General features: G+C 40.8%; 1 protein-coding gene across 1 annotated transcript in view; it reads right to left on the bottom strand.

Annotated features, from left to right (window-relative positions):
- Positions 1 to 22,670, bottom strand: part of LIFR (LIF receptor subunit alpha) — a 74,356-nt gene that overhangs the window by 35,490 nt on the left and 16,196 nt on the right. The window contains exons 2-5 of the mRNA XM_046672250.1: positions 15,794 to 15,953; positions 14,031 to 14,145; positions 11,415 to 11,554; positions 5,210 to 5,373 (exon numbers count right to left, since the gene is read on the bottom strand). Coding sequence (XP_046528206.1) covers positions 5,210 to 5,373; positions 11,415 to 11,554; positions 14,031 to 14,145; positions 15,794 to 15,932 — 558 coding nt within the window. The 5' untranslated portion in view covers positions 15,933 to 15,953. The remainder of the gene's footprint in view (positions 1 to 5,209; positions 5,374 to 11,414; positions 11,555 to 14,030; positions 14,146 to 15,793; positions 15,954 to 22,670) is intronic.

The raw sequence follows: 22,670 nt of genomic DNA, 5'->3' as shown, positions 1-22,670 counted from the left end.
AAAATATTCAATATAGTTCACAAGAAAATATATCATTGTCTAAAATGACCTCCATTTTTCATGGATAAAAAATATTTAGTAGGTTTGCATCTTCAAGAGTTAGTCAAAGAGAGAAGCAGCATTTCAACAAAATAAATTATTATTTTAGGCTGGATTTTTTTATATAAGTGTATATATTTTAAATTTTATTTTTAAATATGCAACTTACAAGAATATAAAATATTAATCTCAATTGTGAAAAACTGGTAAGATTTCAATCAAATATTGAGCATCTACTAAAAGAGACCTTGGGACTTCAGGTTAAAGACAATAGATTAAATGTATTTCCTTCTCTCTCACCTCCTGAAATCCCACTAAAACAAAAGGCCACAGATTTTTTTTTTAAAAGGCAGAGATGTACTAGGGCAAAAAATAGGAGAAGCAACAAGACAAGTACAATTTTGGACACTGGAAAGCAGATGGACAATAGTAACTGACTCAGAAGACCTGAGAAAGCTGAATCTTAAGCCTCCAATGGGAAAGTGAGAAAAAATCTGATTTCTATCACAGGAGCCAGAGAGCTCCGGAAATGGCTGTGCCAGGTTCCCCTGGAAAAGCATAGTGAAGGTGAGGCACAAACAGGAAGACTGACTGAAAGCTGTCTGGGTGTAGGTTAGACACCCAGATCCTCTCCCACCGTCTATGCTGCCAGAGGACTCCCCTTCTTCACCTCGGCAGAAGAGTGGAGATTTATACTCTGGAAAAGTAAGACAGAATACCTCTGGATTGAAGAACCTAAGGAAGAGCTGAGAATGGGGACTATTGTACCAAAAACAAGGGGATTGCTAACCTACACAATCTGAAGGCTAGGGCACTCCTGCCTTCTTCCTCTACTCAGCTCCCAGGATACAGATGACCCAGTTCATACTCACCAGGTAGGAGTCTAAACAAACTTTTCTGGTGCATATGCACAGGTCAACATAAAAACCTAAAATAATATTAAGATTTTGCCAACTAGAAAGTCCATCCTAATCACCTACAATGAAGGTCCAGTCAATAAGTCCCATCCAGGCAAACAGAAGTTCCAATTCGAGTTTTAAAAAAATTTTTTAAGAGTCACTCACTTAAATATGAATAGCAAACAGAATGACCAGAAAGTGGAAAGAAATTCTACTATGAAAGTTAAAGATGAAAATAAAGAAAAAAGCAGCCTGAAGAAACAGACTGCAGAGAAAGAAAAAAATGTTTTAAATCACCGATATTCTGAGAGATACGATGAGATACTGTATCCATGAAATAAGAACAAGGATATATTTTTAAAAGAACAGAGAACAAAAAAAGGATCTCCTGTAAATTAAAAAACACACTAACAGAAATTCAATAGCAAGACTGCAGGACAAAATTTAGGAAAAACTGCTCAGAAAATAGAGCAAAATACAGATGGAAAGTAGGAATGATAAGACAATTAGAGGACCCAATTTCTAAATTATTAGAAGGGTCCAATTTCTAAAAAACAGAAGCTCTAAGAAAAAAAGAGAAAACAGAGATGAGGAAATCAAAGACGTACAACAGGAAAATTTCCCAAGCTGACAAGCATGTATTTTCAGACTGAAAGGGGCCCAATGAGTGTTCAGCACAATGGATAAGACAGATGCACAATAAGAACAAATGGGACAATGATCTCAAAATCTTGAGAAAATTTCCTAATCTAGGATTATATACCCAGAGAAACTAACAATCATGAGTGAGTGCAGAATAAACGCGTTTTCAGAAATGTCATGTCTCAATGTGTTCATCAAGTAGCATTACATTCCCACCAGGGTTTATGAAAGTTCCAATTGCTCTGCATCTTCTCAACATTTGGAATTGACAGTCTTTTGCATTTTGTTGGCAACTAATTTAAATTTTAAAAAATAAAATCTGCAAGCTACCATTGTAAATAACAGAGCATCTACAATAAATAGCAAATAACTACTAGAATTGATGCTTCCACCAAAATGAGGAAATAAGAGGAAGACAGGGAATTCAGAAAAAAAGAGGATCCATGGCAAGAAAAAGGTAAAAGGAATCCCCTGGATGATGATGAAGACCCTTTGGACCATAGCTTCCTAAAGAATCTGCCAAAAGACACTGAGGTTTGTCTTAAGTGGGTTATGGGTATACCTAGGTATTAATCTCTTCAAACCTAGCACTGGCTGCTGGGAGTTGAGGCTGCTGGCACTCCTGAGACACTGCGGGTTACAAGAACCCTCAGCTATTTACCACACTCTGCTCTAGAAATATTGTCAGGATCTAGGGGAGCCCTTTTGTGAAAAGGGTCGGGAAGCAAGTCAGAAGGCTCTCAGAGAGATTTATTCACAAATTTAAAATTGATAAAATACTACTATGTTTGAACACTTGGACAGGAGATTCAAACAATCTGTAGAGAATTTAGGTTTGAATTAACGAAGAAGACAAATAAAACTAAAAATACAAGATATATATAACCATAATAGAAACAATGAACAGCAGTCTACTGAAAATTAGAACAATATGTAAAAGAGAGAGAGACAAGACAGAGAATGCACATATATAAGCACGCGAATGCCTGGGTGGGGAGGTGAGAAGGAACTAAATTCTCATCTTCCATTGTGGGAAGTTAATAAAACATTGCTCAAAACTGGAAATAAAAAATTTAAAAAGAGGAAAATAAGCATGCTATTTGGAAAAATGGAGATAAATAATACAAGAATCAGCTAAAAGAACTGAAATTGGTTGTTTACAGAAGAGAAAAACGGGAGGGGGGAGGGTGCTGCATAACCCCTAGGTGTCATTCACAGCCCGGTCTGTGCAGCACACAGCGTCCATGGCTGAATGCGAGGCTACAGGCGCAGAAAGTGTCAAGTTATAAATGAAACACTGTAAATGAAACTTACAAATGAAACGCTTATGTATAGTATTCCTTTTTTTTTTGAGGAAGATTAGCCCTGAGCGCACATCTGCTGCCAATCCTCCTTTTGCTGAGGAAGACTGGCCCTGAGCTAATATCCATGCCCATCTTCCTCTACTTTATGTGTGAGACGCCTACCACAGCATGGCTTGCCAAGCAGTGCCATGTCCGCACCCGGGATCTGAACTGGTGAACCTGGGCCGCCGAAGCAGAACGTGTGAACTTAACCACTGCGCCACCAGGTCAGCCCCTAATGTATAGTATTCTTGATCTTTAAAATATTACAAAAATAATAGCATTATAACCTGTGACAAAATGACTTGATTATAAACAAGTCTGCCTTAAATACTGATATTAATAACATATACTTACAAATAAAAATGTCACATTTTACTATGGACGTGGATCATTTACCCTTTTACATTTCACTTTTTAAAATTCATTTGTTCTATCTCTATTTTTCTTGCCTCCTGCTATATTTCCCCATACAAAGATTTTTCATCAAAGATTATACTCCCCAAAGTAGGGAATTACTGCCTTGCCATTGCTGTCTTGCAACGCATCTTGCGGCAAGGAGTTATATAACCTTAGAAGAACATTTCCATTCATTTATGTTTGATTTCACTCACACTTCAAAGAATATCCCTCTTATTCTAGCATCCCTGAGTTAATTAAAAAAAAAAAAACTAGCTCCCAAAGGAAGTAATGACAACTAATAGCTGTTTAGCAGCTTTGTAAACACGTCATTTACAAGAGCAAATATTAGCACCACTTTAAAAATGAGAAAAAGGAGGTTTTGAGAAGTCACTGTAAGCCAGTGAGTAGTAACCCAGAATACAAAATGCTAAGCCATAATAAAAAGCTATGTGATATAATTTTAAATAAGTGGTAATTTTAAGACAACAATGGTAGAGCTATAACAAAGCTAGCTGTAAATGAGATTGACATCAAGAATTGCCACTAAAATTTAAGAAAAGAGAGCATTCTAGGATGAAGTAATTAGGATGGGTTTTAAAATAATGGGTAGGATTTGACCTGGGTCTAGAAAAGTGTGTTCAATTTGAATAGATGAAAAGGAAAAAGAGGATATCTTAGATGAAAACGAATATACTTATTATGTAACATACACTGTAGTGGTTAAGAGCGAGCACAGACTCTGGAACCAAATTGCCTGGGTTCCAGTCCTGGCTCTACCATTTAATGTCTTCCTGTGACTCTGTATCTTCATCTGTAAAATGGGGACGATGCTAACAGTGCCTCCGTTATGGGCCTGTTGTGAGGATGTGAGGAATTAACACATAGAGCTTTCACAACAGTGTCAGGAGCGCCGGAAGCACTAGGTACATGCTGACTACAACTGTGGCTGCTATTATTCCAGGAATGTAATACATAGGCTGTCAAAAAGGAAAAATAAGACACTAACTATGAAATACAGAATAATCCTATTTATCATTATCTTATCTACATACTTAGGCAAATAAACTGTAAAATCATGAGATGGTCTCCTAATTCTTAAATCTGTAACTAAGCATATTTTAAATCCAGTAAGGAGGAAAAGAGTAAAAGGATAAGAGAAAGAATGACCACACAGGCTTTCAAAACTTTTCACTATTTCTCACTATCCCTTACACTAAGGGCAAACTAAAGACAGATCATAAGGAAACCATTCACAAACACGATTAAAAAAAGAAGAGAGAAAAATTAATTTTAAATTTAAATTTTAATTTAAAATTTAAATTAATTAAAATTAATAATTTAAAAGTTAAATTTTAACTTGAAATTTAAATTAATGTAACATTTAAAATTTTAATTAATTTAGTACCACTAAATATAAGAACATTATTTCAGATTCAGATAGATTCAAACTTACAGATCTATACAAAATTTCTCAACAATTACTATGGCTAAATATGTTTCGAAACATTTATTTTTATTTTATAATATTAGACAAAGATAAAAATAACAGACTAAATTACATGTATACTTTTATTTTATTTATGTAAAAACATGCATATAAAAAAGGTTAGATTGGAATACCCAAAGATAACATTTACTGTGTTCAAGTGATAGAATCATGGATTATTTCTCCCTTAATTTCATAAATTTCCTATAATGGTTACACAATATTTTAATAATTAAGTGATTTTTGAGTCATAGCGTATGTTTTTAATGAACGCTGAAAGGACATCTGATCTATTTCTTTAATAATCTAATGGTTCACTGATGCCACCTTAAAAATCTTTTAAAAATTATTCAGTTTCTTTAATGTCACAAGAAAAATCTATTTTTGTTCAAACTTACTGATTTTACTATTTCCATATTCTTTTTACGTAGAATTTTAATTTCCCAGATGACATTTGAATGACGTGGAAGAACAGAACCCCTGTCACTCCATTTCAGGTGTAACGTAGAAGTTGGGAAATCAGCAGACAAATTCAAGATCTCTGGAGTGTCTGGAATTAAGGCTTAAAAACAGGAAACAAAAGATAAAGATTAGTAAAATAAATAATAATGTTTCATATTGTAATTCTATTAACTAATCTTAAATTCTATTCCTTCTTGAGCAAAAAATAATCAAGAATTAAAGGCAAACTCTGGAACCTATTCTGAAAAGAGAACCAATATATGTATGTATTTATTTAAGCAGCTCCCAATGATTCATCAGCCACAGTTAAGAAAATTATTTATCAGCTGGCTGTTTCAAATCCATAATGGCTTCTAATACAAACAGCAACTAGGTTCCCACAACATTCTAGTGTCATCTGGTCTGGAAGCTACAAGCAGGCAACATCAGAGAGAAGGAAAAGAGCTTCCTTTGCATGGCTGTAGGTTGGGCCTAAGAAAACAAGAGAACATGGAAAGTTTGCCTTGGTAAAGCTTTCCATCTGTTTTCTTTGCATCCTTCCCACTCATCTCCCAGTGTCAGAGCCCCCCATGCCAGAGGAAGTCACCCACTTGACAATGCAATGAGCTATTACTGGCATAGGTATCGTAAATAGTAGCAAGACTGTAGTAATGACCAAGGCACTGAGGGAGGAAGCCATGAGGGTACTGTGAAAATCTAAGACGGACTTAGCAGGATTAAGAAGTCCTTCAGAAAGCCTAGTTTAGCAGCGGTGTAGAACACGGTCTGCAGAAGATGGACAAAGAGAGAAGGTGATCAAGTAGCAGACAGTTGGAGAAAGCCTCGCTAGAGTGACAAGGATATGGATCATGATGCCATATATGGAAAAGAAAGGACAAAATCTGATGGGCATTTCAAAGAAGTGACCGGATCAAAGAAACGAAGGATTAGTATAACAAGGAACAGAAACATCTTCCTCAAGTTTCTAGACCAGAGAGCAGCAAGAACGGCAAAAGGAATCAGGGACCATTGTGAAGAGATGCAGGGAGAATGGCTGTGGATGACTAAGTGTCAGGAGAGGAAGAGACGGTCAATGGGGGTGGTCTGCAGACGTTGAGTGAGAATGGTGACAAGTCAGAACCACGGATACAAACTCAAGAGGAACTCACTGACTGCAGCTGAAGAAATGAACATGGACGCACAGACACAAAACAGCAGAAGCTTGTCTGAGAGCTACTGACAGGCAGTCACACCTTCAAGGAAACAGACCTCAGCAAGAACCTGAGAGGGAAGCAGAAGGAAACCGGAGAAAAGCCAAGATCACTGAGATCAAAAGAAATGGGTTGTCCTCTAGGCCAAGTAAGACAGAACTCAGACGAAGACTGAGAAAACATCACTGACATTGGGGAGGTTATTGTCAATACCTGAGAAAGAAGTTTGAGAGGGCAGTGGGCTCTGAAGCAGTATTAGAAAAGCAAAGAGAAAAACCATGCTCAAGGACATGGCATCTCATAGGGAGAAACTGGTAAACTGAAAAAAAGTAGCACGGAGAATAAGTTAAGCTTCAAAATCTTCAAGTCTTCCGACCCACAAGGGATGAGTAAATTACTGAAACTTGTTGGATCAGTGGAAAACACAAGGTATGAGACTGTTCCATCTATGAAACACAGGCTGTCTGGCATGCGGGGGTCGGAGAAACTGGGGCCTCTTTCTCACATGCTCTCTCCTCGAATGACAGTGAGGTGAAGCTAAGTTGAAAGAAATCCAGAGACACATGCTCTCAGGCCTCATCTCTGTCCTGGTCCTTCCCCGTGAAGCTCAAGGACCGAGTGAATAAAGCCATGGCAAGCATAAACTACAGGAGTTGACAGAGGTAGGGCAGCTGAATGTGCAAAATACCAAAAACAGCAGAGCAAACCAATACAAATGAGTCTTGGAACTTATAAGTTCTTAAAAAATTTAACTAAAATTTGCTGACCACAGTGCTCTACAGTGGACCTTTATCAAATGTTTAGGGTTGTACTGGAAATAGTACATGTGGATTTAAAGCCTAAACTATAGAGCAAAGTTAACAGTTACACAGCTATATAAGGACAGTGGAGGATACTTTATAGGAGAAGTTTTAAGTGGGAAGGTGCTTTTAAAAAGAAGGAGTGGGGCCGGCCCGGTGGCGCAGCAGTTAAGTTCGCACATTCCGCTTCGGCCCCCGGGGTTCACAGGTTCGGATCCTAGGTGTGGACCCATGCACTGCTTGTCAAGCCATGCTGTGGCAGGGGTCCCATATAACAGAGGAAGATGGGCACAGCCGTTAGCTCAGGGCCAGTCTTCCTCAGCAAAAAGAGGAATACTGGCAGCAGATGTTAGCTCAGGGCTAATCTTCCTCAAAAAAAAGAGGCAGCAGAAACGAGGAGGAGGAAGTTGATTTAGCGCCAGGAGAGGGAAAGTTCAAGGTGCCAGTGTGACCACAGAGAGCAGAGGCTTCCAAGAAAGTGGTTCTTTCAAATGTTTCAGGATGTCACGATGTAGTAACTTTAAAATTATGAAACATGGGAGTCTTTTACTAAGGCAACGCTTATCTATTAAAACGCCTCCCTCCCTAAAAAGGCCGCATAATTTACATTTTATCTAAATAGCAGTGGGCTACTCTTAGAAACACAAGTCATACCCAATATCTCAAGCTAAAGACAGGAACGGCCATAATTACAAGCGAAAGGATTAAACAGACACACTTTTTTCACTACTTCATAGTCCAAACGGGAAGTTCCCCTAAGCTCCCATGAACTGTCACTAGCACTACTTTCCAGCTAAAATAGACATTGGAGGACAATGTGACCTTGCTTTCTAGAAACTAGGAACTTTTCAGCTGGACAGTTCAAAAGAAATTTAATCAGTCTTGTTTGTTTATTTTTTTAAAGCTAGTACATCTTTACCCATAACCTCCATGCTCCTTTTGCTTTAGAACATCAGAAGAGGAAGCTTTCCCAGCTCTTGATAGAATCCACTTTATTTATTCTGCCTCAGATGGATCCAAATTTTCAGGTTATTTTAAGAAACTTAGACATTAAAAGTCTTACAAAAACTTACTTTCGTGCTTCTCCTTGTCAATTAGCAGCTTATTAGATATATACATATATATGTATGATAAATATCTTGTTTGTTTTTTATGTCTACTTTTCTTTTTTCTTTCTGTTTTTTTTATTGGCACCTGAGCTAACATCTGTTGCCAATCTTTTTTTTTTTCTCCTTTTCCTTCTTCTCCCCAAAGCCCCCCAGTACATAGTTGTATATTCTAGTTGTGAATGCCTCTGGTTGTGCTATGTGGGACGCCGCCCCAGCATGGCCTGACTAGCGGTGCCACGTCTGCGCCCAGGATCCGAACCAGCGAAACCCCAGGCCGCCAAAGCGGAGCACGTGAACTTAACTGCTCGGTCATGGGGCCGGCCGCTATATGTCTACTTTTGAAAGCATCTTAAGATCTGCAGAAAACTTAATTTCTCATACTTTTATTTAGTAGCAAATTGCCAAAGAACCCAGATCCTTTAATGCACAGCTGTACTATCATTTCATAGCTTCTCTTGCACATAGTAGGTGCTCAAAGCTTTGACCTCCCTCTCTTATATTCATCTAATCTGCTTTTCAATTTGCTTCTCAGCACCTTTCTTAGTAGTAGTAGTAGAAACATCTTAGTATTGGGATACTGTTAATCTAATATTCTAATCATGATCAGGCCCATTATTATTAAAAATGCTATCAAGAAATTATATGCTTTGTAAAAACAAGGAACTATTAATCGAATAAGTCACCTGGAGTCTGTCTTGACCTGCCTTTCTCATTCTTTCTACCACTATCATCTTCAAGTAGCTTCCCAGACAGGACCTTCTCAATACCCACTGAAAAATCAGACAACTCAAGCCAGCTCTCTGACAGAGGCTCTAGGAATTTTTTAAGAATCTGGAATAAAATTAAGTTAGAGTCCTCATACCTTACTATAAAATCATTCCAGATGGATGAAAGATTTAAATCAAGCATGATAATAAAATCAAAAACTCATAAAGAAAAATAGCAAGAGATTCTATCATATAAAAACGAAAACCTGTGGTGTGAAAAATACCATAAAGTTTACATTTTAAACTTGGAAAAATATATGTAGCAAATATGACAGAATTAATAACCATAACATAGAGATGAGGTGAACTGACGAGGAAAAAGACTAATTTCAACATCAGAGAAGATTTACAAAGGATACAAATAGTTCAGAAAAGAGTAAAAATGAATGATAATTAGTTTAAAAAAGTAATGACAGAAATGCAAAAACATGGGGCCGGCCAGGTGGGTAAGTTCGCACACTCCGTTTTGGTGGCCCAGGGTTTTGCCAGTTCGGATCCTGGACGCAGACCTAGCTCCACTCATCAAGTCACGCTGAGGTGGGGTACCACAAGACAGAAACAGAAGGACTGACAACTAGAATATACAACTATGTGGTGGGGAGCTTTGGGGAGACAAGTAAAACAAAGATTGGCAAGAGATGTTAGCTCAGGTGCCAATCTTGGGGAAAAAAAAAAGAAATACAAAAACAACAATGTTATAATTTGGGGGCCATCAGATTGAAATGGCAAAACTAAGAGAGATGGACAATACCCAGTCCTGGCAAGGATGTGGAAGAACGCGCATCCTCTAATACAAGGTTTGTGGGAAGGCAAAGAGATTCAAAATTTTTGGAGAACAACTGGCAATGGAAATCAAAAGCCATAAAGAAGGGCAATGTCTTTAACGCAGCATTCTCACGCCTAAGAATTTAGCCTAAGGAGATCAGCACACAAATTCAGAAACATCTATGTGCAAAAGATGTTCATCAAAGCATTTGGCTATAATATTGAAAAACTGGAAATAAAAATCTCAATGTTAATCATCAATTACAAAGTAATTATGATACCTCCATTCAACTGCATACTACGCAGCCTGTAAAAATAATACAAATTTATTTAGATAACAACTTGAAAATCAATCTACGTCTTCTGCTAAGCAGGCTACAAAGTAATATGAACCTATTGTTTGTATGTACATGCACAGAAAATATATTTCAGTGTTAACAGTATATCCCTGTGGGTAGTAGGATCCTGGCTCACCTGCACAAACTATACATCACACACAACTATAGAAAGAAAATAACAAACACGGCTCTCTCCTCTTCATCTGGAAAGACTGCCCTAAGTAGCACTTTACCCAGACAACACTTCAGCCCGAAAACAGGACAGATTCTAAGTTCCTGGACAGCATGCTTTGTTACTATCCTTTCAAAACCTATGCTACCTTAGACACAGACGTCTCCAAACATGCACCCTGTGCATAAACCTGGAGAGATCACCGAGTTAATTATAGTTTCTTTCCCTTGCTTCAAAGTCAGTCATCCCTATAAGATCACATCACTATAATATCACTACGGTGCCATCCCATAATAGTTGTCAGCAGCCAACGAACCTGCTTACCCCACCATTAAAACAGTCAAGACTAACTGGGGTTTTTAAGGTCTCACCACATAGCAGAATTCCCTCTGTCAGCCTGGGTTTATTTCGGGTTTCCACTCAGCTTGTAGCAAGCGTCCAAGGCATTCATGGACACGTGTGTAGAAGATGCCTGCTATGGGTCAGGCACTAGGCTAGGGGCCAGGTGTGGAAGACAAAGACCCAGCCTTCACGGAAACTATTTTCCCATGGAGGAGACACAGTGAGCACCTAATTACATAAGAAATTACTAACGCAACGGTGAGAAATACCCCTAGAGAGAAATACAGATTGCCTAACGGAATACTAAGACAGGAACAGGGTCTTCTCTAGGAACGGGTGGTCAAAGACTATTTCCTAGAGAAGGGATACCTGAGAAGTTCTGAAAGGTGTGCAGAAATGAACAAAGCACAGGGGCCGGGAAAAAAGTATCTTGAACTCTGCGACATTGATTTTGACTGCCCAGAGGACAAGCATGCTTCCTGCCTGACCTTGGCCATGCTCTACTATTCACGGTACAGCCACTGGGTAAATGAAAGCATTAGTGTACCAACGGAAATGCAACAGAATGGTAAATTTCCACCAGTTATAAAGCACCACAATACTAACAAAGGCATTGTTCCAAGTTACTTTCAAACCAACTTTCTTTTCAAATACTTACAAACATTTTTTTCACTGAGTATGAATTTACTTATAGAACTTCCAAAATCACGTAGAGGGCTTATCACTACTTCATGATCACCAGGTGAAAGAGCTGGGATTTTGATATTTGTTTTCTCTGATGGATAACAAGAATAGGATCTACGATATAAGAAATTAAATTTTAATTAGCAGATAAAATTAATAATGCAATTTTCATAAAAACATCATTAATACAAAATGCACTGGAAAATACTTAATGCTTTTTTTTTGTATACAAAAATATGATAGGTTATACTGCATTTTAAGACTGAAAAAAAAGAGGTTAATGGTAAGTGTACCAATGTGGTGGCAGGAAAAAATAACCAGATGGTACCAGAAAGTCAAGTGAGTAGCGTATTTCTTTCAGGACACTTAGGATTTTAGCATGCCCTTCAAACTCCCACCCAACCTGCGCTTTACCTCCTTTCTCTTCCCTCCCATTGCACGTGTCCCGCCCCCTACATAGCCGGCACTTCTAGACCACACCATCACAGGGCCCCACACTAAGATGGTGCTTGACAGACAGCGAGGACAGAAGGGAACCTGGCTACTTGTCGCCCCTCAGACGCCCTCAATCCATCCGCTCCTTCACCTCGGCTCATGGTTCACTCTGAACAAAACTTCCTCATCAGCTCTGCTTTCAAAACACTCTTAGACAAAAGTGATTTTTAACTCTGTGGTTCCAAGGCCCTTTGCATCCTCATGGAGCACGTTTACATTCCTTTTATTGTTATTCATGTACACTTCTAACTTCCTATGAAAACTGTAATTCAAGCAAAGGGACTTTCAGTGCGTCCCGCATCCCTGCCCCACCCCCGCCCCAGCACAGGCCTCCTCACATCACTCACTCAGGACTCTGCCTTAACGCCGGGCTCACCTCCTCTCAGCCTCACATGGTGAGGCTTCAGCAGGGGCCAGCAACACAAAACCACCTGAATTCTCTCAACAGTGCTACTTCATACATCCATGCCATCGTACCACATATTCTTTCAGGCTGGACTATCCTCCTATCCTCCTTCTGCTGAGAAAACTGAGTATTCCCACTGGCCAACCACACCTCTGACTGCCTCTCTGGACCCCCACACCCCTTAGTCAAGGCGCCCTCAGCCCCTCACAGGCAATTTCTGTCAGCACTTAACCCACAGCACTCTTGTGACTTGTTTCTTGTGAACTCCTGGGGAGCCAGAACAACTTCCTCTCTGTGTGGCCTGCGTAGTCATTAGTGCTTTTTTACCAAAATTTTCAGCTTCTCCCCTTCTGGATTCACAGTAGGACTGCACTTCCCTGATCCTCTGAAGCAAGGTACAGTCATGTGACTTTATTTGTAGAGAAACGTAAGTGAAAGTCACGTCTATTACTTCAGAAGGAAGCTCTGAAACAGTGCAGGCTGTGCCCTCCTTGTTCCCCTGTCCTAATGCACAGAGGGTGAGGGATCCCGGGCCTGGGGCTCTAAGGGAGAGATGTGGGGCAGAACATAGAACACCGCAGGAAAGAATCCTTTATTTTCACAGCAGAAAACAAAATAAGATTTGAGGGTTGTTTCTGCAATACAATCAAGCTCATCCTGGTTGATGAACTACCAAAATGCTCAGACTAATGCTCAATAAATGTAAACCGAATGGGAAACAGTCAGAGTGTATTTAAATACACATTTATGTCAATTTACACGAGGACCACTCATCCACACACTGGGGCTTGGAGCTGCTGGGCTGGAACTCCTTTGGCATTGCTAAACAACTCAGAGCCCAGCTGGAATCAGGGAAAAGCAAGCAGAATGTTCTGGCTTGTATGCAGCTCAAAGGCCTCAATTCCAGGCCTCTAGCCCACTCTAAGATTACTTTAGAGGGTAAGGTGGTATGACAGAACCTGCCACTTGCCTCCTAATGTCCATTTCCTCCTTTTCCTTAATAACATTAACCCAAGGTTTATCTGGGCACATTGCCATCCAGCTAGGAGAACACACTGCCCAGCTTCTTATGCAAATACGTTTAGCCATTTGACTGAGATCCGCCATTGATATGTAAGCAGAGGTGTTGTGTGGAACTTCTTAGAGGTCTCCTTAAAGAAAATCACCCTTCTTTTCCTTCCTGCTTGCTGGAAAGTAGACAGGATAGCCACTCCTCAAGCATCATCTTGAACCATGAGATCCCGCGCTAAGATGGCAGCGTGGCATGATAAAGAGGAACCTGGGTCTCTTGTGGCCATAAACAACCATGTCAGCCTGGAACTCCTGACATGAGAGTTAATGCCTGTCTGTTAAGCCACTATTAATGACATATTCTGTTAGGCAGGGTCAAAACTTGAACTTTGATACAGTAGACATTGGTTTGGGACAGACCAGCAAAACTTCCCCATAGCAGATCAGAAGCCACGGCACATTAGAAGTCTGTCCCATACTTAATATCCATATCATAAAAGAATCAATGTTTTGGCCAGGAGAAGGTTTTGTTTCCATCTTGAGTGATGTAAGATTGAGCCTTTTCAGATAGAGAGCTAAGACTCAAAATTTCATTAAAAAATTTTCCGAATAAAATCTTTATATCCTAAAATTAAAGACAAATTAGGTTACAGCTATAAATTAAAGTATTTCCATTACCCATTTTCAATGCAAACTTCATAGAAAGTACCATGGCCTGCTCCAGAAGGTGCTTTCCAAGAACAGTCCCACACTTGTAAATTGTTAGTTATACACTTCAGATCGTGAGGAGCCCCTGGAGAAGGAGAAACAAAACACACACACACACACACACACACACAGAGAACATGCTTCATTATTTAATCGCCTTGTAAAAGGTCAACAAGTCAACTGTTTTCAGTCATAAGTACAAGCACATGTGTCTGGAGACAGCCATGTTCTTTGCTCAGAGATGAACCTACAGTCACAGGAGGTCACTAGTTTTATATTTCTTCTTGTAGTTTTGGTTTTAAAAATCTAGAGAGTAAACTGATGAGAGTAGGCCAACCGCCAGACCACCACTGAGGGGTTAGGCCTCTATCAAAAACTCCCCTTCCAGGCAACTAGGATAAATAGAGGGAGTGACTATGTGGATTCAATGATGAGGCCGAGAGAGGGCCTGGGAATATTTTAATCTCCAATCGCCCCATTTGCCAAAAAGAAAAAGGTGACTCTAAGTAAAACCATGTGTCTCACACAGCCACAAACACTTCTAAGCTCTCCCAGCCACTGCTGCTTCCCTGCTTGTTCCCAGACTGCCACCTACACAGAAAGCCCACAGACAATCTTTGGATTTTTATGGAGCATGTTACACTTCAATAGTAATGAGTTCACATGAGTCTCTGAAATATATGTATTTTGTGTAGGCTTAAACAACTGAAAAGTAACAAATAGTTCAGAAGATTACAATCCTAATCGTACTTATTCACATCTATAAAATAACATTAGATTATGGAATACATAAGCACTATACGATGAAAAACTGTCATTCTAAGAGGAAAATAAAGAGAAAGGAGGCGGGTACGAGAGGGAGGGAAAGAGGGAGGAGAAAAGGACAAAGGAGGAAAGAAGAGAGGGAGGGAGAGGATAAAGCAGTTACAGCGTAAAAAAAGGTATTCCATCTCAGACTTTCTCTATAAATGTCTATGAAAAAGTTTTTCTAATTTTTACATATGGTTGGCATGATATTCACCATAGCAATAAGTTATAAAGCTATTTATATAAGATAGAAAACAAAATCATTAGAAGCACTCACATTAGAAATCATCAGTAATCATAATAAAGTATTTAATTGTGATCTTGAGGAAAAGAGAAGATCTGTTTAATTATGGAAATAATATAAAACGAAACTCCTGGGCAGAAGGATGATAATGTTTGTTATCAAAATAAGCTAGGTAATATCTACACAAACATTCTTAATATAGTTAAATAAGATGAAAACAATATATTATTAAAGAAAGATTTAGATTTCATTTATGTGACCTTCTGAAAGGCAAAATTACAGAGAAAAGAGATCAGTGTTGGCTGCAGGTAGGGACAGGAGGGGCTGACTACAGAGGAGCACAGGGAATTTTCTGGGATGATGGGACTGTTCTGTCACTCGATTGCACTGGTGGTTACATGACTACATGCATGTGTCAAAACTCCCAGAACTTTCTCCTAAAAGGATGAACTTTATTGTTTGTAAATTGTAGCTTAATTTTTTTAAATGGGGAAAGAATATTTAGATCTATCTTTCTGGACCTTTTTAAAAGAACCAAAAGTACATAGAAAAAGGATGACAAAGAAATAGATTTTAACCACAAAAAAACCTAAAGAGTTTAATAAAGACACAAGATCACTTCATAATCAAAATAGTAATGACATGGCAATCAATTCATTCTTTTCGACTCTGAAGGACTCACCCTTTTTCTGGCTATTTACTTGATTCATTAAATAGAGAAGAATAAATGTTAACAAGGGCCACTGGAAATTTGAAGTCATCCTCATTCTTTTGCTGTCCACCATCCGGGATCGTTGTGTCAAACACAAGGTAAAGTCCATCACCCGCGCAATGCAGTCAGCCTGGATGAGGAGAAGAAGTTCAAATGGTGTTCAAATCGCTCTGAAGACACGTCTTATCCTGTGCACACCAGCACTGAAAAGGGTACTGACCAATACGGAGACACACTGTACATCTGCAACTTTGGAGACACGAGACTCAAGCTGCCCCGGCTCTGGGAGACATAGACAATCACACACAGCTGTTCTTCAGGAATCTTCAAACTAAAGGCTTCAAGTTCAAGATTATAACTGAGCACGTTTATCGACTCTCCACTCCAGTACTGTTAGAGTACAGAAGAGCAGTGCGTAAAACTGAAGTTTGGACGATTTTAAGCGACAAATGGAATGAGACTTTCAATTCTAATTAGTATTAGTATATATTAACTTTCATAGTCATTTACGACAAGCAATATTGCTTTTCTTTTCCATCTACACTGTGCTATAAAGTTTCCATTTCATATAAATTTAAATAGTTTAACAAAATTAAGGTAAATAATAAGATAGAGAGTTTGCAGATGTGAAAAAAATACCAACGACAGAAATGACTAAAGTGTACAAACACTATAACAACCATAATGGGAGAGGGACCACTGGTGGACAGGAGACTGTGACATATTTCTGTTGAAAACTGAACGCATGCAGACGAGCAGTGACTGAGTCTGGTGGGCGGTGGTGGGGGCTGCCACAGAGGGAGGCGCTGTTCAGCCCGAGCACTCCTGAGACACTTGTCAGCACAAGCTTAGAGACGGCCTCCCAAGGGCCAGGTCCTCAGCCAGGCACTGGAGGCGCAACACTGAGCCAGACGAGGGCCCAGCCCTCAGGAAGCTGAGACTCCATTCAGAAAGATACAGACATGAGAAAATAAGAAATTTAAGATCCTGATACGAGTTTTAAAAACTGGAATAAGCTGATGTGCACGGGACTGTGTGAGTGAATGAAGTCTGTACTTGAGCTGAGGCCTGAATGATGAGAAGACTGCTGTGATCAGCTCAGGGGAAGAGGAAATATAAAGACCCTAAGACAGGACAAGAGGACCAGGAATAGGAGGGGACAAGTCAGAGAGGTGGGCTGGGCAGGCCACAGAGGGCCTCAGGGCCCTTGAAAGGATATGGAGTTTAATGGATTGAGAAGAGAAGCCACTGGCATGTTTTAATAGGGAGATCATGATCCGATTTGCACTTTGGGAAGATTTCTCTATGCTACATGGAGGACAGACACCAGGGGAGGAGAGAAGGGCAGGGAAAGCACAGTCCAAATGAGATCACCAGAGGCCAGGACTAGGGTTCCAAAAGCAGAGGTGGAGAGAGGTGGTCACATTCAGGAGCGGTTCTAGAATGGAGGGCCTCACCAACACATCACAGGCAGGAGAGTGTGTGGTTAAACACACAGACAGGGTCTGAATCCCAACTCTGCCACTTATTGTATGACCTTAACCTCTCTGTGCGTCAGTTTCTTCATCATAAAGTGGGGATGATAACCGTATTTTCTTCATAAGTTTATTGTGAAGATTAAACGAGTAAATACATGTAAAGTGCTTAGAATAATGGTAAGCACATAGTAGGAGCTGTACATGTATTCTGTGTATTGTGTGAGATACAGGGAGAAGAGAGGAAGCAAAGGTGGCTACTAGATTTGGTGGAAAAACAACAATGGATGGGTGGTGGCGCCATTTAAATCCTCTCTGGGTGCGTGAAGAGGAGACAGTGATTTACGGGGCTCAAACTAAAGGATTCGAAGGTCTGTTTATGGAAGTCAACTGTGATGTGCTAGACCCCCCACTCCAAACAGAGGCATTCTCCCTGCAGATCGTAAAAGAATCGTCAGGGAGACCAGGGAAGCTAACCAAGAGATGGGTACCAAAGAGGAAAGCCCTCCACACCTGACCCTGGGGGACTCCTCATAGTAATGAGGTTCCAGGCATTCTTGCTGAATGAAGCCAGCCAGCCAACAAGTCTTTCCAACGTATTGAAAACTCTTTGTCAGACCTAATACTGCCTCTTTTTTATATTGGAACAGATAACCAAGGATCACAAAACATGTAAGCCAAGCCTAAAACATTAAAGAGAATTTCAGGACAAATAGGATCACCAAAAGGAAAAAAAAAATTACTCTCAGAGTAGGAATGATGTGGGAAAGAGGAAAACTAAAAAACAAACAGGAAACCATCTCTAAATAGTATTCGCAGAGCAAACATGGCACAGCCATAAAAACAAGAGGGTGCAACAACAACAACAAAGACATAGAAATAGCTCTTATAAGTTACATATATTGGCTGATATTAAAATTTTTTTAAATAAAACAGTGCACAAGCTTTCAGAAAAATACAACAGACAAAAATAGAAAATGTGAGCAGAGACACGAGAAACAGGGACTTGATAAAGGAAAGGAGATCCAACATCTAAATAACTGGAACCCAAAAAGATAATTCAAAAACTATGCTTCTACGGGCCTCCCCATTGCCAAGTGGTTAAGTTTGCACGCTCCGCTTCGGTGGCCCAGGGTTTCACTGGTTTGGATCCTGGGCGAGGACAAGGCACTGCTCATCAGGCCATGCTGAGGTGGTGTCTCACGTGCCACAACTAGAAGGACCCACAACTAGAATATACAACTATGAACTGGGGAGGATGTGGGGAGAAAAAGCAGGGGGGAAAAAAAAGATTGGCACAGTTGTTAGCTCAGATGCCAATTTAAAAAAAAAAAAACTATTCTTCTTTGCGAAAGCAAACAGCAATATCTCTTGGCTATTGCTGAGTACTGCCAAAAAAAAAAAACAGAAAATGAATCCCAAATAGCTTAAATAGTTTTTATCCAAGACATACACGAGGCACGAGCACACATTTCAAAAGTGTTCAATTATTTTCTGGATGAATAACTTCCTAGTCAATGCCAGTGTCACCAAGCTTACTTATTACAATGAAAATGTATTCATGGAATGTCTAAAATGCCAGTTGCTAAAAGTTACAGAATTACATAGTGTGTACAGGAATAACTGAATAAAAGAGGTGAAACTGACCAAACCACAACTAAAATAATCAGAAACCTTATTTACTAACTGGCTAAACATTACTTTGAAAAGAGACAGTTCCTCACTACAAGCTGACATTTGTTCTAGAAAAGAGAAGTGCGCCCCATGAAGTGGCAAGACAGGAACAAACGGAGGCAGCTGGGGATGAGCTCTGGACCAGGTGCTGAGGACCCAGACTCTCATCCTGGCTCCCTTACTAATTAATGGTGTGAGCAAGCGCAATCACTTAATCTCTCTCAGCTTCAGCCTTAAGTACTGCAGCCGAAGCCAGCTTTCCTCGGGGTCTCCTGAGAAACTACCCAAAGCTAAGCTGTAGTACTGCGTTCCTGTTGGCAGGCAACAAGCAAGCAGACACACCAGCACAAGGTCAGCGCCAGCAAGAGCCACCCATCAAGGATGCCCTTGAGAGGTCAGCGTGTGTCAGGGTGGCGGTGCTCAGGAACAGGACCACCAACAGCAGTGTCACCAACACCTGCGTAACTGAAAACAGGCAGGATGATAAAGAGGGCTTTCTTCCGTCGTAACATTTACCTAGAAAATTTTGAGAAAGTCATGCAGGCCGTATAATATCATGCTTGTAATAGATCTGACTTCTCTATCAAGCAAAACTTTCAAACAGACTCACTGGAGGCCAGAGCAATACATGAACAGAGCCTTCCAACGCGCTTTCAAGGAAAAAAGCACGCGTAAAACTTGTCTCTGCTCCCTTCTGATAGAAACATTGACCGAATTTACTTTTTTCCAACCAATGCCTTATTCCTTAGAGGTGAACATATTTTAGAGAATTTCAGGAGCTGATTTTCACAATTAGGATCGCTGTCTCTTGACACAGCAGCAGAATGCAAATATGAATGCCTAGCGGGGCAGAACAGGTAGCTGGAACTCTGCACGGGCAGGTGCCAACCAGAGCTGACCGCCTTGTCTAAAGGTGGCAGCCACAGGCCTCATTTTGTGAGATTTTCTGATTTTTCAAGCCAAGGTAGAAATCTGGGTTTTTTATATGAAATACTCAAATTTGTAAATGTAAGCAACTAATTCATATTTTTCTAAAGGCCTTCAGACCATGTCCTGCCTGCGGGCCACCAGTTTGTATCCTTTGCCATATAATTATGTTAAAGGATTAAAAAATGTCAATAAATCCCTCGGTTTAAGAAAACTGGTCAAGCAGGATCAATTTATGGGATTGTTGAAAGAAAGAAAAAAATCTGGTTTTTGCTTCTTTATGTGTACCCTGACCTCAGTCCTAGGACATTAACAAAGCACAGGCCCGCGTGGAGAGCTCCTGCCTGTCAACCACGTGTCCCCTCTCGTGAAAATGGGGCATCCACACACGCGCCCTGGTTTGCTTTCTCCCCTGCTCAGAGAATTCCGGTTCCAGTCCACACGCAGTTTTGGACCCTTCTGCTGAGGATAATTAGAAAAAAAGAGTTGGGAAGAGAAAAGGAAACATAAAGGCAGAGGAGGACCAGAAGCTGTGGTCCTGATATATTTTGTTCAGTCTGCTGATGGTTTTTTTTCTTTTTTGGGGGTGAAAGGGGTGACAGGTGGGTAGAGAGGAGAGGGAAGGTGACAGAGAGCGAATTCTGCCAGCAGGACTCTACCCCGGTGGCTTTAGAGCCACCCAGCCGTGTGCCGAAGAAAGGGCTTGAGAAACCCCTGCTGAGTCAGGGAGAGGTGAATGAAGACGACCCAAAGCATCTTTTATTTCAAGAATCTATCTTTGTGTCGTCACGATGAGCTAACTCCCTTGTCATTAATTCACAAAAGGAACTGAACACTGGAGGGAGAAAAGGTGCTTAACTACAAGGCAAAATAAATGACAAGTGGGTCACCGAATCTACGGGAGACGGGATGCTGGGACATCGACCCCACGCAAAGGAAATGGCATGGAAAGGAAACAGTACCCAGACCGCTGATTCATATTCTCCTTAGCATCCCTCTTTTTACTGTTTTTCTACTAGTGAACACACAAAAGATGGCTTAAAAACTTTGACCAACTACTATCTTCCTAATTCCCTTCTCCACATCCATCGCCCCTCACACACAAGATCTTAAGGTCCTCCAGCACTCCCTTTGAAGGACGCTTTTCAGCAACATAAACGTCACAGTTAGGTTTATTAAAGTGTATTATTAAAGTGAAGTGTGAGGGATTTAAGTAAAAGGAGAGCCATGAGTATGAAAAACGCAAAGCTAGGTGGTTTGGGAAGGCAGGCTGAGACTCAACCATGTGGGAGACAGTAAAGGTTTCAAGGAAGAGGGAAGCTTGAAGGAAGCGGTGTTTCAGGAAGATGATGAAGAGACAACTGCAACAACAAAGATCCGCACAGAATTTTCGATATATATACTCAACTGCAAAAATCTAGCTCTCAGCAGCCAAGTACCGAGCGCCATGAGTGCCATGAATGTAAAAAGAGTTATACCAAGGTGCATCGAGAACATTGTATAAAAGAAGATCTTAAAAACTTCTGGGGGCATGTGGGGGGGGTCACACAAGGGCTCAGGAATGAGAGCAGCACGGGAGAGTCACTGAGCCAGGACTCTGTGACCTGACTTGCATGTGAGCCTGACAAACCCTCCACTGTCACACAGGGATGGGGACCGCGCTACCTCCAGAGCGGGCTATGGGTATACAGGAGACACGGGGTGTGCGGTCAGTAAACATTCAGTGGGTGCAGGGAGAGGAGGACATCAGACTTCTTAGCACTGAGAGCTAAAGAGAACCCCTTCCAAAATCTGAGTGAAAAGTATTTTCACACTTGAATTCTATACCCAGCCAAACCACTAATTGAGTGAGAGGATAAAATACATTTCACAAAGATATGCCAGAACTCGGAAGACACACCTTCCATGCACACATTCTCTGGAGGCTCCTAGAGGATGTGATTCATCTGAAAAATGAGAAAAATGCTCCATGACACGGGAGTTTTAACCCAGGAAAGAAGCCCTGGGCCCTCCCCTCCAACTGAGACTGTTTTGCAAGCTGCCAGGCCCCTTCTTGACGCCTTATATTTGCACATGTTTCTCCTTCTGCCCAGAACTCCCCCTGTACTCCTTTCTGTCACCCTCCTCAATTCACCGGGACACTCCTGGTAGGAGGCAGGAAGAGCTCATTGTCACCTCTGTGATCCTTCCGGGATGCCCCAGGTTAGTGGCTCCTTCTTCTGCTTCCACGACATTTTAATTACGTCTCTATTACAGGGGTTGCACAAACTACGACCTATGGGCCAAATTCAATCCACTTCTGCCTTCGTAAATAACGTTTTACTAGAACACAGCCATGCCCAATCTTTCTGTATTGCCCATGGCTGCCTTCACATTACAGGATCAGGACTGAGTAGCTTCCACAGAGACTGCATGGCCAGCAGGGCCTAAAATATTTACTACACGGCCCCTTGTAGAAACTTTGCTGACTCCTGCTCACTTGCACCGCTTCCCAATTTTGTAATTCCTCCAACAGACTGCTAGCTCCCTGAGAAGAAATGCTGTCTCTCAGTTCCCCGTAGGCCCCCAGAGTCCAAGCCCAGGCCAGAACCCTGAGCTGGTGGCTGGACGAATGAATACCAAGACACAAACGATATAGATCCACGCAGTATGCTGTGATGGTTAGGCTTCACGCTAACCAAGTGCTGCCAACACTGGGAACAGAAGTCACAGCTGCGGTTCCCAAATCATGGACGGAGGTGCCCCAAGGCACAAAAGCAAATAAACTGGGG

Source organism: Equus quagga, chromosome 9 (assembly GCF_021613505.1).
Source record: "Equus quagga isolate Etosha38 chromosome 9, UCLA_HA_Equagga_1.0, whole genome shotgun sequence".
In the NCBI taxonomy this organism is placed as follows: domain Eukaryota; kingdom Metazoa; phylum Chordata; class Mammalia; order Perissodactyla; family Equidae; genus Equus; species Equus quagga.
Note: the sequence above shows the minus strand (reverse complement) of the source record. Positions and strands in the feature narration are given on the sequence as shown.